The sequence below is a fragment of the Phascolarctos cinereus genome, unplaced genomic scaffold (assembly GCF_003287225.1).
Source record: "Phascolarctos cinereus isolate Bilbo 61053 unplaced genomic scaffold, phaCin_HiC Scaffold_3;HRSCAF=262, whole genome shotgun sequence".
Taxonomy (NCBI): Eukaryota; Metazoa; Chordata; class Mammalia; order Diprotodontia; family Phascolarctidae; genus Phascolarctos; species Phascolarctos cinereus.
In genome coordinates this window covers 51,136,822-51,155,016 of record NW_027555736.1, presented here as the reverse complement: position 1 = coordinate 51,155,016, position 18,195 = coordinate 51,136,822, and the positions used below count along the sequence as shown (strand labels likewise).

Below are 18,195 nucleotides of genomic sequence, written 5' to 3'. Positions count from 1 at the left end.
TAGCATGGCATAGCTGCAGTCTCCTGGATATAAGATGGGTATATTTCAGACCTGAAGGGTACTCTAGGGCTCAACTAGTCCGACTTCCTCATTTGACAAATTGACAATATGTCAGATTACCTAAGTTATAGAGTTATGACGAATGCACTTTGCAAACCTTAAAGTGTTACGTAAATATGATTACAGTCATGTTTGATGGTGTTGCAAGATTCAGGTATTTTAACAGGTGGAGAGCCTGAGTACGGACACTGATAAAGTATAAATAGGTAAAGGTAGAGGAAGGCCTTCAGTGTATTAAGTAGATCCTCTGTGGCAGATCTATGGGGGAGCATGGACATGAATCACATAGGATAAAAAGACCTGGGTGGGTTGTGATCTGTGGGATGAGATCTCAGGTCCACAGAAGCATTTAAGATAGAGTAAGTTTCATTTTTTAAAAAAATTCATCAGAGTTCTGTGTCCAGTACCTTTTAGTTCTTTTCTTTTTTAAAATAGTATTTTATTTTTTCCAATTACATGTAAAGACAATTTTTGACATTCATTTAAAAAAAATGTTGAGTTGCAAATTTTTCTCCTCCCCTCCTCTCCCCTCCCTAAAATGATAAGCAGTTTGACATAGGTAGTTCTATTCTTTTTTTAATTATTTATAATTTTTTTAATTAAACATTTATTATTTATTTTTAGTTTTTAACATTCACTTCCACAAGATTTTGAATTCCAAATTTTCTCCCCGTCTCGCCCCTCCCCCACCCCAAGATGGCATACGTTCTGAATACCCTTCCCCTAATCTGCCCTCCCTTCTGTCACCTCCCCCCCCTTCTCTAATCCCCTTCCCCTTCTGTTTTCCTGTAGGGCAGGATAGATTTCTATACCCCATTGTCTGTATATTTTATTTCCCAGTTGCATGTGAAAACAATTTTTAACATTGGTTTTTAAAACTTTGGGTTCCAAATTTTCTCCCTTCCTCCCTCCCCATCCACCCTCATTGAGGAGGCAAGCAACTCGATATATGTTATACATGTGTAGCCATGCAAAACACTTCCATAGTAGTCATGTTGTGAAAAACTAACCATATTTCCCTTCAATTCTATCCTGGCCCCCATGTATTCTATTCTCTTTTAACCTTGTCCCTCCTCAGAAGTGTTTGCTTCTGATTATCCCCTTCCCCAATCTTCCCTCCCTTCTATCATCCCTCCACTCTTATCCCCTTTCCCTCTATTTTCCTGTAGGGTAAGATAGATTTCCATACCCAGTTGAGTGTGTATGTTATTCCCTCCTTATGCCAATTCTGATGAGAATAAGATTCACTCATTCCCTCTCACCTTCCCCCTGTTTTCTGTCCACTGTACAAGCTTTTTCTTGTCTTTTTTATATGAGGTAATTTATCCCATTCTACCTCTCCCTTTCTCCTTTTCCAAGTATAATCTTCTCTCATCCCTTAATTTTATTTTTTATATATCACTACTTCATCTTCAACTTACCCTGTACCCTCTATCTATCTATAAAATTTTTTTTTCCTTCTGGGTGGGATTGAGACCACTTACCCAAATAAAAACTTAGAGGTTTCTCCAGGTAGGAAACAGAAGTTTTATTCTAGCAAATCTCACACGAGAGTGGGGCATCACCTACCCAAGGCTGATTGGAGTAGTGAGGCAAGATACAACAGCAAGCAACCAGTTATATACCCTTAGACAAACCACTCCAAGAAACCCCCCTCCCCACTTGTTTACCTCAATCTCTTTGTCCTCATTGGTTGAGGGAAGAGACCTTACAATCTGTATTTAGAACCCAAGAGATACATTTTACCCAAACCAAGCTTGGAAGCTAGAGGATTGCCTTATTTGGTAAGGATAAGACTGGGGTGATGGTTACAAAACAAGGGAGGGGTGGGCAGCTGGTGTATGACCCTATTACATGAGTTACAGTAAAACAAAACTTAGGCCCAGCTAATGCTAAAGCCTTAACTAAATTTTGGGGGCATAGTTTCCATTTCATATGAGAAACTTTCGCTTGTCCCACATACTTCCAACTACTCTAATACTGACGAAGGTCTTGTGAGTTACAAATATCATCTTTCCATGTAGGAATGTAAACAGTTCAACTTTAATAAGCCCCTTATGATTTCTGTTTTCTGTTTACCTTTTCATGCTTCTCTCTCTCTCTCTTTTTTTTTTTGACTAGGCAGTGGGGTTAAGTGACTTGCCCAGGGTCACACAGCTAGTAAGTGTCAAGTGTCTGAGGCCACATTTGAACTCAAGTCTTCCTGACTTCAGAGCCAGTGTGCCATCTAGCTGCCTCTCATGCTTCTCTTGAGTCTTGTATTTCAAAGTCAAATTTTCTATTTAGCTCTGGTCTTTTCATCAAGAATGCCTGAAAGTCCTCTTTTTCACTGAATGTCCATTGTTTCCCCTGAAGGATTATACTCAGTTTTGCTGGGTAGATGTAATCCTATTTCCTTTGACCTCTGGAATATTATATTCCAAGCCCTCTGTTCCCTTAATGTAGAAGCTGCTAAATCTTGTATTATCCCGATTGTGTTTCACAATACTTGAATTGTTTCTTTCTGGCTGCTTGCAATATTTTTTCCTTTACCTGGGAACTCTGGAATTTGGCTATAGTATTCTTAGGTGTTTTCCTTTGAAGATCTCTTTCAGAAGGTGATCAGTGGATTCTTTTCATTTCTGTTTTACCCTCTGGTTTGAGATTATCAGGGCAGTTTTCCTTGATAATTTCTTGAAAGATGATGTCTAGGCTCTTTTTTTGATCATGGCTTTTAGGTAGTCCAATAATTTTAAAATTCTCTCTCCTGGATATGTTTTCCAGGTCATTTGTTTTTCCAATGAGATATTTCACATTCTCTTCTATTTTTTCATTCTTTTGGTTTTGTTTTACAATTTCCTGATATAACTCATAAAGTCATTAGCTTCCATTTGCTCCATTCTAATTTTTGGTTTTTTTTTTTTGTTAGGTAGTGGGGTTAAGTGACTTGCCCAGGGTCACACAGCTAGTAAGTGTTATGTGTCTGAGGCTGGATTTGAACTCAGGTACTCCTGAATCCAAGGCCGGAGCTGTATCCACGATGCCACTTAGCTATCCCCAACAGCTATTTATTATTATTATTATTATTTTTTTAGGCAGTTGGGGTTAAGTGACTTGCCCAGGGTCACACAGCTAGTAAGTGTCAATTGTTTGGTCTGAGGCCAGATTTGAACTCAGATCCTCCTGACTTCAGAGCTTGTGCTCTATCTACTGCGCCATCTAGCTGCCCCTCCATTCTAATTTTTAAGGAGGTATTTTCTTCAGTGAGCTTTTGGATTTCTTTTTCCATTTGGCCAGTTCTGCTTTTGAAGGCATTCTTCTCATTGACTTATTGGACCTCTTTTGCCATTTGGGTTAGTCTGTTTTTTAAGGTGTTATTTTATATAGTATTTTTGGGGGTTTCCTTTAGCAAGCTATTGACTTGTTTTTCATGATTTTCTTGCATCACTCTCATTTCTCTTCCAGGTTTTTCCTCTACTTCTCTTATTTGCTTCTCAAAATGCTTTTTGAGCTCTTCCCATGGCCTGAATCTGATTCATATTTTTCTTGGAGTCTTTGGATGTAGTAGCTTTGACTTTGTTGTCTTCTGGTTGTATGTTTTGATCTTCTTTGTCACCAAAGTAAGATTCTATGGTCTGACTTTTTTTTGCACAGTTTGCTTATGTTCCCAGCCAATTACTTGAATTTTAAACTCTTTGTTAAGGTAGGGGTCTGCTTCTAGTGTGGAGAATGTACTCTCCCAAGTTTTGGGGGTTTTGAGCAGCTGTTTTCAGAGATACTTCTAGGGACCTGTAAATTTTCATTTCTTCCAAGGTGGTATGATCCTGGCCTGTGCTCTGGTGTATAAGTGACCACAAGCACTCTTTTCTGCCTCGGAACTGTGAGAAGCATTCTTTCTCCACTGCCGCCACAAGCTCCACCGTACCAGCTCTCCTTCTTGTCTCCAGGACCACCACCCAGAGCTGCAACACAAATCCAAGCACAGGCCAAGCAAGAGAATCCTACCTCAGCACCAGCAAAGAGATCCCTGCAATCTCCCTCTGATCAGCTACTTGATTCCTCCTCAGTCTGTGGTCTGGGAGCTCCAGAAGCAGCCCCTGCCCTGGAGCTGCGCTGGGACTAGGGCCGGACTGAGCTCCTCTCTCATTGTGGTCAGATAGAGCTTTCCTACTGACTTTCTCAGTTGTCTTCAGTGTTTGTGTGTTGAGAAGTCTGGAAACCGCCATAGCTCCCCTTGATTCAGTCCCCTGAGGATTGCTCCAGGTTCGCTGAGGCCTGGTCTTTGCCTGTACAACCTGTGTGGCCCATGCTGAACTGCGCTCCGCTCCTAGCCTAGAGCAATATACCTTTCCAATCAACCATCCAGGTTGTCTTGGGCTGGAAATTTGTTTCACTCTGTTTTTTTGTGGTTCTTCTCTAGAATTTGTTTAGAGCCATTTTTTACAGGTATTTGGAGGGGTTTGGGGGAGAACTCAAGTCACTGCTTTTACTCCACCATCTTGGCTCCGCCCCCGGTAGTTCTATTTTTAAAGAAAGTTTTCATGGGGCGGCTAGGTGGCGCAGTGACCCTGGAGTCAGGAGGTCCTGAGTTCAAATCCAACCTCAGATACTTGACACTTACTAGCTATGTGACATTGGGCAAGTCACTTAACCCCATTACCAAGCCAAAAAAAAAATCAAAAACAAAAACAAAAAAGTATTCATGATATACAGGACTTGATGTGTTTATGATAATATAATGTAATGATGTCTTTTATAATCCTTTGCCTTCTTTTGTTTCTTCAGCCCAAATCACTATTTCCTTGTAATAGTCTTAACATAGAAATCAACAAGAATCAAATTATACCTTGAATTGGTTTGGAGTAACTCATCATTTTCTTTTTAGAATTTCTCAGCATCTTCTTGTTGGCGAATAAGGTAGAATTCTCTTCATGGTGGCGTTTTAGCTTTTGCTTATTAACACTGCAGCTCAAAATGATCAAGTATCTTAGGAAATTGTTTCTTCTTGCCTATGATTGTGTAATGAAAGAAACCAATTCTGCCAAATGTACTTATAGAAGGGAGCCTGTGAGTGGCCTTTCCATCTAGCTGCAGCTTTGTTTTCCTTATTTCTGGACAATATAGAGATGGTTTGGTTTGGCTAGTGGCCAAAAATTGATACATTGGAAAAATTCTTACACTTAAAGTATGAGTAATTAAAAAATTGATGTTTACAGCTGGTTCAAATGCTTTGTTATTCTTCAAACCCTTATCCTTCCCTCCCTTTCCATCAATGCACCATTGTCATTGCAATTTGGAATAGAGCCGCAGCAGACTGAAGGGAGGATTTTTGTGTTTTTATTTGTTTCATGGGTTATTATATCAGTTTTTCATGTGACTAATCTGGGATATTTCTAATCTGATTTGTTTTCTGTTGATATTTTTTAGAATAATCAGCTTTGCTAATATTTCCATAATATGTTGTAATGTTAAATGCATTGTAATGTAATTGTAGCACTGTTTTTGGGATCATGCTTTGAAATGAAAACGCCTTTTATAGCAAGGTCTCTTTGGTCCTTCAGTATCCCCAGGTTAAAACTTACTTATATCAAACTCTACTCTATGTGAAACAGTGATATAAAGTTCTAATGAATAAGAAACACTTATGGAGTTTTAGTCTATCATACTTAGGCCCTGTGGAGAATACTAGAGCATAAGACATGTTTCCTGCCATTAAGGAGATTATTGTCTATATGGCAAAATAAAACAAATGTGAAAAGTTAAGTTACTTTCAAGACAGTGTGAAAAGTGCTCAGTGAGTGGTAGTGACAACACTTATCTAGGAGAGATGAGAGAGATCACTAGTAACTGGGATAATTAAAGAAACCATCACGATGTCAGTTGGATTTCTTTGACCTGAAAGGAAGAGAGAAAGAAGTTTAGCTTAGCAGCTAAGAACATAAGCAAAAGTGTATGGATAGGATAATAAAAGATGCATTTAGGGAGCAATGAGTAGATCAATATGGCTGGAACAATATGACTAGACTAGAATGGTAGGTTGGGTTTGTAAAGAACCCTTTGAATGTTTGCTGTCATGGGGCCAGTCAGTATATACTTCTTCTCAAAGGATGCACCATGAGTTTTGGGGAGGTGTGCCATGAAATCATTAGAACCTGTCCGAAAGAAGTTTGCTGTCCATTCTTCCTGGCTTGGCACTGGGCAAGTCACAGTAACAGCTCTTGTCTGCAGAGGGTGCGAAGCTGGCTTTTCCAGTCCTCAGGGGATTGAATCCAGGGGAGCTGTGGCGGTTTCCAGACTTCTCAACCTATAAACACTGGCTTACCCAGTGTCACATAGCTTTCTTCAGTGAAGTAAAAAAAGAGGAGGGAGAAGAAGAGGAAAAGATAAAGGAGAGGTGGGGAATCTCAAGGCCCAGCTAATGGGTCTAGAGGCCTAACTGGGATCCTTTGTTGACTGTTTAGTTGTTCAGAGTGCTGCAGTTACTCACTATAAAGAATACTCTACTTTGAGCAAAAAAGGGTTGAGAACTCCTCTTCTAGAGGAACAAGGCCGAGTTCTTTTTAAACGTATTCCTTACTCTTCCCAATGTCTGACCTCTGATGACTTCCCAATGTCTGATCTTGAGCGACACTTAACTCCAATCCCTATCACTCCTGGAGAGAATCCGGACTCCCCTCTAGACCCTTAGGCCCATTTCTCCCTTTCAGAAGGTGATGGGCTGCTCCAGTGGGGCTGTCACTCCTGGAGAGAATCCGGACTCCCCTCTAGACCCTTAGGCCCCTTTCTCCCTTTCAGAAGGTGATGGGCTGCTCCAGTGGGGCTGACACCTAGATGAATCGCAGTCACTAATAGACCTTTTCTTCTGCCCTGTAGCTGTACCCTTAAGACTTCTAGACCTTTGGATTTGCACTGCAGCTGAATTCTCCATGTTGGTTGCCCCATTTAGGGGGTGATCTCCTTGACAGCAAGTAGTATCTTTTTCTGTTTGTGTCCCCTGTGCTGATCATAGTGCTTGGCACAAAATGAAAGTTTAATAATAATAATGAAAGTTTCACTCATTCATTTTGGGAATCAAAACACCTTATAATGATTATCTCTTCCCCTGTCCCCAGTGCAGTATGGAATGCTCATTACCATAAAAATAGTACACTTTTGAGAGCAACTTTTAGAGCATTCTTTTTGAAAATTGGAGACATTTTAAGTTATCATCAACACTGATATAGAATGTAGATATAGCCATCTTTTGTGATTAAAAAAGGTGCTGCTACCTGAGCTACTGAATTTGGTGAGAAAATTTAAAATCTAAAATAATTGAGTATTCAGTTAGTGAATTGGAGATCCTCTTGTTGGAAATAACCTCTGGTGTGCAAATAGGCACAGTAAGTTAGACAGACTCAGGATAAGTGAAGCAGTGAAAACTTTAACACGCTTCCTGCAGGAAGCAGGTGTGGAACTCCAGATGAGCACACACACCCTACAGAAGGGAGAACAAATCTTACATCCCTGTTCCCGACCACAAGTCCCTCCTAGCCGACTTTCATATGTAGAAGTCAGCATGGGTCACAGACTTCCCCAAACACCCACCACATATTCCCCAGGTAAGTTTTAAGCTCGGGCCCTCTAAATAAAGCTTTGACCTTTGTCCTCCTTCCAGCCTCTGTAATCAAACAACCAGTTTCAGCTGGTTTCTGACCCAAAGCTACTTTTCCTTTCAACTTCCTTATATGGAAATATAATAATTTCTTACTTTTCACATGCTTAAAACTACTGTTGACCCATTTCACATTTCAGTATTGAGAAGATTCTAAGCTGATAATTGAAGAGGCTATTAATACCTGGGATTAATTTTTAGAAGGATCTTAATGCTACTATTTTCTAGAAATAGGCGTTTTTGCCCTAGTTTAAATGCCTTCCTTACTGCCTTCTCACTTTCTTTGAGAGAATTTTTTGACCTTAGTATCTAAGATGAATATACTTCAGTTTTAGGCTGTTTTTGTTGTTGTTTAGTCATTTCAGTCATGTCTGACTCATTGTGACCTCATTTGGGGTTTTCTTGGTGAAGATACTGGAGTGGTTTGCCATTTCCTTCTCCAGCTCATTTTACAAATGAGAAACTGAGGCAAACAGGGTTAAGTAACTTGCCCAAGGGCCATGCAGCTAATAAGTGTCTGAGGCTGGACTTGAACTCAGGTCTTCTTGACTCCAGGCCCAATGCTGTATCCATTAGGCCATCTAACTGCCTCCTAGAAGACTTCTGAGCAGTGTTTAAATTTTTTAAAAAATTGCATTATAGTTTGTAAAGAATATATTTACTATTTCTGCCTTTTTAGATTTGTTTGCAATATTTCTGTGCCCTAACACATGGCCAATTTTTGTAAAAGTTTGATGTGTTAGTAAGAAATACGTATTCTTTAGTAGTCCCATTAGTGATAATAATTTTTTTAAACTCTAGTTTCTCCATCAATTTATTCACTTCTGTATTTTTGTTTATCTTTCTGTTAGACTTATCCAGAACTGACAGAGACATTTAACTCTTCGGTCACTATTATGTTATAGTAGTGTCTTTTTGTAGTTCATTTAATGTTTATTTTATAAATTTACAGGCTAATGTTTGGAGCATGTGATTTTAATATTGATATTTTTTAAATTTTGTTTCTGGTTCCTTTCAGCACAATATAATTACCTTGCTTATCTCTTGTTTCAAATGTTTGTTTTTGTTTCTTCTGCTTCTTTTCAGTTATGTGATACATAGTAAATTTTTTCTCCAGATCCTCATAATTTTGTGTATGTCTGTTTTTAAACAGATTGTAGGGTTTTTATTTCTTATCCAATCTGTTGTTCTCTTTTATTTTAATAGATTGTTTAATATATTCATATTTAAAATCATGAGAGTTAGGTTTATATTTTCCTCCATTTGTCTTTATTATGATTTTTTTTTTCAAATTAGGATGTTTTTCCCCCTCTTCCGCTGTGTTTCTTATTTTAGCTCAATCTATTTTAAGATGTATTCCTCTTGGCATTAAAGCTTTTAAGGTACCTATTTTGGATTCCTTCTTCTGGACAGTTGTTACGTGATTGCTTTGTAGATCTTGTCCCTTGACCCCCTTTTTCCTTTTGTATCTCACTGGGAGAAATACCAATTCCTATAGATGATAAAGAGAATATTGCTTCTTGGTAGGAATTTTCCTGTGTCTCTGATTGTATATTACTGACCTTCGCCCTGAGCAGACTGAGTTGGAATAAGCTGTGCTGTGCTTTAAAAAATAAAACAAAAAAAAAGTGAAGATGGGAAAAAGGTTTGTAGTCCATACAGTTTCTTAAAGATTTAATTGTCCCTTTACAGAGCCCATGGAGTGTGCAGAAGAGCTCAGTGATTCCTGTGTGGTGGAGCAGACAGAGAGAGGCTTCCAGTGTGCAGTGGCTGTCCCTAGTCCACTGTTCAAGTAAGTTCATTCAGTTTTGTGTAAGTTGCTGCTCATAGGAAACATGGCAGAAGGTAGAACTGTGATTCTTCTCTGCTACTTTCATTTCATCTGAGATACCTAATGGCTAATTATGTTTTAGTTTGCCTGTATTCATTATTCTGGGAGTGAGCATTACATTACCACCATTCTTTCTGATGCAGACTTCTTTTTAGTTATACAAACATCTCTTCTGGAACACTGGATAGTATGCTTTTCCCAGAACCATCTTTGTAGATAACTTCTAATCTTTGTATAATAGTCACACTGATAAATCTAGTATGCCATTCTAAAATATTTGTTTTGCATGTTAAGTATTTTTATAGATGTAACTTAGTATTCTAGAATGCCAGATAATTTGAGATTTCCTCTTACGAAGTAAACATCTTTCTAATTTTGAGCTTCCTCTAAACTAGGTATCTTAGAAATAATTTTTTTTAAGAAAAGGAAGGCCAGATAAGTCTTTTGATGGATTTCTTTCCTGATGTCATTCTTTCCATGGTTGTTAGCACAGAAGTTTTTGTTTTGTTTTCCTTCAACCTTATTGTAATAATAATAGCTGATATTTATGTAGTGCTTATAACACGTTGGGCACTGTGCTAAAGACTTTACAATCATTATGTCCTTTGATCCTCCCAACAACCCTGGGAGGTAGGTACAGTTATTATTCCCGTTTTGCAGATGAGGAAACTGAGGCAAACAGAGGTTAATGACTTGTCTAGAGTCACACAGCTAGTATATGTCAGAGGCCAGATTTGAACTAAGGTCTAACTGATGCCAGGCCCAGCTCTATCTACTGTGCCCCCTAGCTCCTTATGTTATAAACTAAACCAGTTCTTTCACTGACGTTTTCTTTTTTTTATAATCTTCCATATGCTTTGTGTTTCTTTCTATTCCATTGTTTCATGCAACTTTGTTGTTAATATTTCTCCAGTTTCTGTCATCTGGTACCTATACTGACTTTCAGTAAATTAGAGCCTAGGATTATAAAGGAAAATCCTGCCATACTGTACTCAGCTTCTTACAGCACAGATGGAAAAGGAAGATAACTCAATAAATGCACAGAGGGGCCTGTGAAGGTGGTAAGGTAGGGGGTAGACCTTCAGGAGCAACAAGAGTTGAATCCAGGGTAATAATGCTGCTTTCTCATGTCTTTAAGGTTTATCTGAAACCTGTGTATTTCTATTATAGACCTTTTGCCTCTTGTTGATTTTCTTTGCTAATATAGAGTTTAGGATGTTGAGTGAAACAAGATTTTATGCCCTTTTTCTGACTTAAAATATTTTAGCCACTTATTTTGCAAACATTTGAATTAGTTTCTAATCACTATTAAATTTTTCTTTATGTTATAGATATATAATTGGGAAGAAAGGTGAGACCAGAAAGAAACTAGAAATGGAAACTCGAACTTCTATTAACATCCCTAAACCTGGAATGGAAGGAGAAATTGGTGAGATTTAGTATGCATGTGTAGTATAGTCATTCTCACTTTTGTGTATATGTGAAAATAAGGTACATCCAGGTGAATGTAGCTGTATTCTTTTTTTGTTGTTTTTAAAAATTAAAGATTTAAAAAAATTAACAAAAATCTATTTCCTCTTTTCCCTCCATCTTCATAGTGGAAAAAAAGAAAAACCAAACCCTTGTAACAAATATTTAATAAGTATATAACGAATATAGTCAAACAGAACACTGCCTTTCTTTCAAAAGGTGAGTTTCATCGTGTTTCATCATGGGTCATCTGGATTCCTTGGTAGGTCATGTTGATCAGAGTTCTTAAGGCTTTCAGAATTGTTTTTGTCTTTACAATGTTGATGTTATTATATATAAAATTATTCTTCTAGGTTACTTACTTCATTTTGTCAGTTCATATGAGGCTTCCTAGGCTTCTCTGAAATTGTCCCTTTCATCAGTTTTTATAGCATGATAATATTTCATTACCCCAGTATGCCCTAATTTGTTCAGCTATTTCCCAATTGATTCCTCCTTTAGTTTTCAGTTCTTTTTCACAAGAAAAACTGCTATATTTTTGTACATAAGGGTCTTTTTCTTCTTTCTTTGATCTTTTTGGGGTCTAGGCCTAGTAGTGGTATTGCTGGGTCAAAGGATATGCATAGTTTATACTTTTTGAGCACAGTTCAAAATTGTTTTCCAGAGTAGCTGTTGCTATTCACAGCTCCACCAATAGTGCATTAATGTTCCTGTTTTTCTATAGCTCTTCCAACATTTGTTTTTTTGTTTTTGGTCGGCTTTGCTAATACAATGGGTATGAGGTAGAACATCAGAGTCACTTTAATTTGCATTTCTCTATTACTGATTTGGAGCTTTTTCCCCTTTTTCTAATACATGGCTATTGACAGCTTTGATTTCTTCCTTAAAATACTACCTGTTCATATTTTTTGACTATTTATCAATTGGAAAATGGCTCTTATTCTTGTAAATTTGAATCAGCTCTTTATATATCCTGAAAATGAAACCCTTATCAGAAAAAGCTTACTGCAAAGATTCCAGACCCCACCTCCACCACAGTTGTCTATTTCTGTTCTAATTTTAGCTACATTGGTTTTTGTTTGTGCAAAAATTTTAAAATTTTATGTAATCAAAATTTTCTGTTTTATCTTCTGTGATTCTGTGTCCCTTGTTTGATCATGAACTCTTCTTTTATATATAGAAAGGAAGGATAATTTCTTCCTTGCTCCTCTAATTTGTTTATGTTGTCACTATTAATGTCTGAGTCACGTATGCTTTTAGAGCTTATACCATGTGAGATACTGGTCTATGCCTAGTTTCTGGCAGACACTTTCTAGGTTTCCCAGCAATTTTTAATCAAGTATTTATTGCCTTGTAGGTCTTACTTCAGGAGTTGATGTTTTTGGGTTGATCATATATGAGGCTATTGTGTTCATTTGCTTCTTTATATTGTTTATCTTCTCTATTCACTGATCAACTTCTGTTTTATAGGCAGTATTAAATCATTTGGATAATTACTTCTGTATTTAAGATCTGGTACTGGTAGGCCCTCTTCCTTCCCACTTTTTTTCCATCATTTTCCTTGAGATTCTTGATCTTTAATTCTTCCAGAGAAATTTTAAAAAATCTTTTATTTATTAAAATTAAATTTAGTAATATACGATATATTATATATAAATTAAAATTAATATTATTATTAGTTATTACTAAATTATTTTTTCTAACTCTACAAAGTAACATTCTTTGGTAGTTTGATTGAAGTGTCATTGAATTAATTTAGGTAGTGTTGCCATTTTTATTGTATTTACTTGGCTTGTCTATGAAGAATTAATATTTTTCCCTTTTTTTATTTGCATGACATGTTTTGTGGTTGTTTTCATGTAGTTTTTGTTATCATAGTATTCCCTGGTATCCTTCCTCCAAAGGAGTCATCTGATATAACAAATAGTATATTTTAAAGAAAAAGAAAAAGAAAAGGAAGAAAATCAGCACAACTGATGAATAGATTGAAAAAGTCTGAGAACATGAGCAGTGTGAACACCTTTGGACCTCTTCTTATCTCTAAGAAAGAGTGGATTGGGAATGTTCTTTCATATCTCTTCTTTTGAGCCGGGTGTTCTTTATAATTTTACAGCATTCACTTTTGATTTCTTTGTGTGTATGTGTGGTTGTTCTGTTCATTTATATTGTTGTTGTCGTCATTTTGTATATTGTTTTCTCGGCTATGCTTACTGTACTCTGCAACAGTTCATATATATCTTTCCATACTTCTCTAGCTTTGTCACATTCATCATTTCTTACAGGATAGAAATATTTCTCTAAATCATATACTGTAATTTGTTTAGCCATTCCCCATTTGATAGACATCTACTTTGTTTCCAATTCTTGCTATCACAATTAGTCAATACTTGGGGCAGCTAGGTGGTGCAGCGAATAGAGCTCTGGCCTTGGAGTCTGGAGGACCTGAGTTCAAATCCAGCCTCAGACACTTCACACTTATTAGCTGTGTGACCCTGGGCAAGTCTCTTAACCCCATCACCTCACCAAAAAAGCAAAATAAAACAGAGACAAATAAAACAAAAACAATTAATCAGTCCTAAACATTTATTAAGCATCTGTTATGTGCCAGACACTGCCTAAAGCACTTGGGATATAAAGAGAGGCAAAAGACAGTCCCTGCCCTCAAGGAGCTTACTACATGGGAGGGACAGCATGCAAACAAATATATGCAAAGCAAGCTTTATATAGGATAAATAAAAAAGAATTAATAGAGAGAATTAAGAGGAATTGGGAAAGGCTTCCTGTAAAAGATGAGATTTTACTTGGGACTTATAGGTGGTCAGAGAAGTCTATGAGCAGAGTTTAGGAGGGAGAGCATTCTAGCTATGTGGAACAGCCAGAGAGAATGCCCAGAGCTGAAAGATGGAGTGTCTTGTTCATGTAACAACCAGGAGGCCAGTGTTACTGTATTGAAAAGTATGTGTTGGGGACTAAGGTATAAGAAGGCTGAAAAGGACGCTAGATTATTCTGGGCTTTGAATGTCAAACAGAGCATTTTATATTTGCTCCTGGAGGCAGTAGGGAGCCACTGGATTTTATGGAGTAAGGCAGTGACATGTTTGGAACTGTGCATTAGAAAAATCACTTTAGTGGCTGAATGGAGGATTTGATTGGAGTGGGGAGAGGTGTAAGGTAGACTGACCCACCAGTGGGCTATTGTAATAATTCAGGTGTGAGGTGATAAGGAACTGCACTAGAGTGGTGGATGTATCAGAAGAAAGAAAGGGGCATATTTGAGAGATTCTGCAAAGGCGAAATCTATAGATTTTGGCAACAGACTGGGCAAAGAGAGGTAAGAGATAGTGAGAAGTTCAGGGTGAGGACTCTTAGGTTATGAGCCTGGGTGACTGGGATGATGGTGAAATCTATAGATTTTGGCAACAGACTGGGCAAAGAGAGGTAAGAGATAGTGAGAAGTTCAGGGTGAGGACTCTTAGGTTATGAGCCTGGGTGACTGGGATGATGGTGTTCTTGACAGTAATGGGAAATTTAGGAAGGGGGGAAGACTTGGGGAGAAAGATAATAAGTTCAGTTTTGGACATGTTGAGTTTAAGATGTCTACCACATAGACTGGTTAGTAGATCTGGAACTCATCAGAAGCAACTGATGAGATCACCAACCTGAATAGTATGGAGAGAGAAGAGAACAGGGCTCAGGACAGAGCCTTGGGGACAACCAAGGCTAGTGGGTGTGACCAGGATGAAAATTTAGGAAAGGAGACTGAGGAGTGGTCAGAGAGGTAGGAGAACCAGGAGAGGGCAGCATCACAAAAACCTAGAGAAGAGAGTATCAAGATAAAAAGGGAGATCAACGCCATTAAAGGCTGCAGAGAGGGAAGAAGGATGGATGAGGATTGAGGCCATTAAATGGGCAATTAAGAGATCATTGGAGAGAATAGTTTCAGTTGAATCATGAGATCAGAAGCCAAATTACAGAGACAGAGAAAAGAGTGAGAGGAATGGAAGTGAAGGCACCAATCACAGACTAGCCTTCTCAAGCAGTGTGACCACAGTAAGGAGGAGACATGGGATTATAGCTATAGGAGATAGATGGGTTAAGTGAGGCAGATACTGGTGTATTTGTAAGTAGTAGATGAGCAATCAGTGGACAAGTCAGTTGCTAGTTCTCTTTCCCTCTGGAAATTTTATTTTTTCCTTATTTGTGTAAATGTTACACTCCTTTCCTCTCCCAGTAGTAGTTTTGCTATTTAAGTTATTCTTGGCTTGCTTTCTGAAATTCTGTGTTCTGAGCCGTCTTCTTCCCTGCTAAATCATGTGTGATCCTGACTGTGGTGCCTCAGTATTTGAATTCTTTCTGACTGCTTGCATTGTTTTTTTCTTTGATCTTGAAGCTCTGGATTTTGGCTATTAACATTCTTGGAAATTTTCATTTTGGGTTTTATTATTTTTTTCAGGAGATAACTTGATGGATTTTTTCTGTTTCTACTTTGCCCTCTGTTTCTGAGAGATAGAGGCAATTTTCTTTTAAGATTTCTGGAAGCAGGATGTCTAGCTTCTTTTTTTGTTATGGCTTTCAAGTAGTACAATGATTAAGTGTTTTATTTTTGTTCTGTTTTCAGTTGCTTTTGCTATATGATGCTTTACATTTTCTTCTTTTTTCTTCTTTTGGCTTTGTTTTAATACTTTGTATCTCATATGGTCATTATCTTCTCTTTGATTCATTCTAATTTTCTAAGAGTTTGTTGTGCAGGCAAGGTTTTGTACCTTTTGTACCAAATTGTTTCCTTTCTAATTCTTTCTTCTATAGCTCTCATTTCTTTTCCAGTTTTTCCCTTTAATACATCCATTTCATTTATAAAAATATTTAAAACTCATTTCATTTCTTCCAGGAATTCTAGTTGAATTTGTTATGCCCAGGCTATGTTTTACTTTGAAGCTTTGCTGGTGGATGTTTTGGAGTCATTCTCTTCTTCTGGGTTTATGTCTTCAGTATCCTTTCACAATAATAGCTTTTTATGATGAGATTCTATTTTTGTTTGCTTGTTCTTGCAGCCTGCTTCCTGGCTTCAGACTTTATGTTAGGGACAGACTCTGCCACTTCTGCAGGAAATGTCAGGGTTGTGGTTTTTGTTGCTTTCTTAGGATATTGAGTATTGTGTTATTTTACTATCAGGGACGGCTTGGGTTAGGGACCTGTAGGCTTTCAAAATGTGCTTTCCAAATGGTCTGATCCAAGGTAAATTCTGATCGTTGTCTTCCTGTTTTGAGCTCTGCAAATTCTTGGACTAGGTTGGGCTTGCCCTGTTTGAAGTTTCAGTAAACTGCTGCTGGATTCAGCTATTATCAGTGAGCTGGAAAGTTCTGTTGGTTCAGAGGGACAGAATTACTGTAGACTTCCCTTTGATCTGGGATTCCTACCCTGGGTATTCCACTGCAGACTTCAGACAGGGCTGGAGGCTGAAATTGAGACTGTGCTATGCTCCTGGAATCAGAGTCACACAATTATTGCTTGCTTCTGAATGTACTCCTCTCTTGGTACAAGCCTTGGGCCTTGCAACCATTAATTATCCCAGAGTGCCACCTCTAGGTGTCTATCCTCTTCTTGTTCACCCTGGATCTGTGACCCAGCACTGTCAAGTGAGCATCAAAGCTACCAGTTGGTATCTATTCCCAAATCTCCTGTTGCTCTGGTGCACAGCTTCCGGCTGTATTGGAACTCTGTCCCTAGTGTCCATAGACTTCTCTTTGTCTCCCTATGCCTTGCTGGGTTGTATTTTCTAAATCTCTTTGGAGCAGTTTTGTCAGGGGGAGCTCACTTTCCTTGCTACTCTGCCATCTTGGCTCCATTTTCTCTGTAGTTATTTTAAATGGAATTTCTTCTTTTATCTCTTCTTGCTGGGTTTTGTTGGTAATGTACGGAAAAGCTGACATTATATGGATTTATTTGAAATCCTACAACTTTGCTGAAGCTATTTCAATTAATTTTTTTAGTTGGCTCTCTAGGATTCTGTTAGTAAAACGTGGTATTATCTGCAAAACGTGATAATTTTATTTTCTCTGCTTATGCTTATTCCTGTTTTCTAGTTTATGCTTATTCCTGTTTTCTAGTATTGTGTCAGAAAAGAGTGAGGATAATGTACACATTCTTGCTTTATCTCTGATCTTATTGAAAAGTCTTCTTTTTGGTCATTATTATAAATAATGATGGCTCTTAGTTTTAGATGGATACAACTTATATTAAGAAAAGGTCTCTTTTGATTGTGGTTTTTTTTAGAAGGCCACTGCAATAGTTTTTTTTCTTATTTAACATTTTTTCCCATTTACTTGTAAAAAACAGGTTTAACATTCTTTTTTTTTCAAACTCTGAATACCAAATTCTCTTCCTCCCTTCCCCCCTATTAAGAAGGCAGGCAGTTTGACATAGGTTATACATCTGTAGTCACGCAAAACACATTTCCATGCAAGTCATTCTGTGAGAGAAAACACAGACAAGAAAAACCCAAGAAAAATAAAGAAAGTAAAGAAAAAGTATCTTTGATCTGCATTCAGGCTCTACCAATTCTTTCTCTGAAGATGGACAGCACCTTTCATCATAAGCTCTACAGAATTGTTGTGGATCATTGTATTGCTGAGAATAGATAAGTTATTCATAGTAGATCATCATACAGTATAGCTCTTACTGTATACAATATTCTCCTGGTTCTGCTCATTTCAGTTTGCATCAGTTCATGTAAGTCTTAATTGTGATTATATTCTTAATTTTTTTGTGTGTGTATGATTATATTCTTAAAGGGTTTCTGGAACCAGTTCGTTTCACCTCAGTGTCACTAGCTCCTTCAAAATGTGAAAAAATTACAGGTACATCACCTATATTTTGATTATATATCTTAGCCTTAGTTTCTCTGTAAATAAACGCTACCAGAATCAGGCTCCCAGGTCTCCTTGCATTTTAACATTTGTTATGTTTTAGCAGCTTGAAATTAAGTGTGCCATTTGATTTCTATCAAAACTAGACAAACCCAGTAAAGTCAGTTGATTTGGATTGGAGTATATCACTTTCCATGAATATTCCCTTAAGTTTGTTACTTTAAAATTGAGGAGCAGATAGTAAAATATCATAATAGTGATGACTCGAATAACATAATCTGACTATAATGGTTTAGACAAAAATACTACTAGAAATATGTTTGTATGTGTAGGTCTTT

General features: G+C 37.5%; 1 protein-coding gene across 3 annotated transcripts in view; it reads left to right on the top strand.

The window, feature by feature from the left end:
* The window catches only part of ASCC1 (activating signal cointegrator 1 complex subunit 1), a 145,148-nt gene that overhangs the window by 12,822 nt on the left and 114,131 nt on the right, over positions 1–18,195 (top strand). For 2 of the 3 annotated variants that reach the window (XM_078150831.1, XM_078150829.1), the window contains exons 3-4: positions 9,383–9,482; positions 10,853–10,950. In XM_078150831.1, coding sequence (XP_078006957.1) covers positions 9,383–9,482; positions 10,853–10,950 — 198 coding nt within the window. Of the gene's footprint in view, positions 1–7,440; positions 7,638–9,382; positions 9,483–10,852; positions 10,951–18,195 lie in introns of those variants that run through there. The other variant, XM_078150828.1, reaches the window with a different exon arrangement.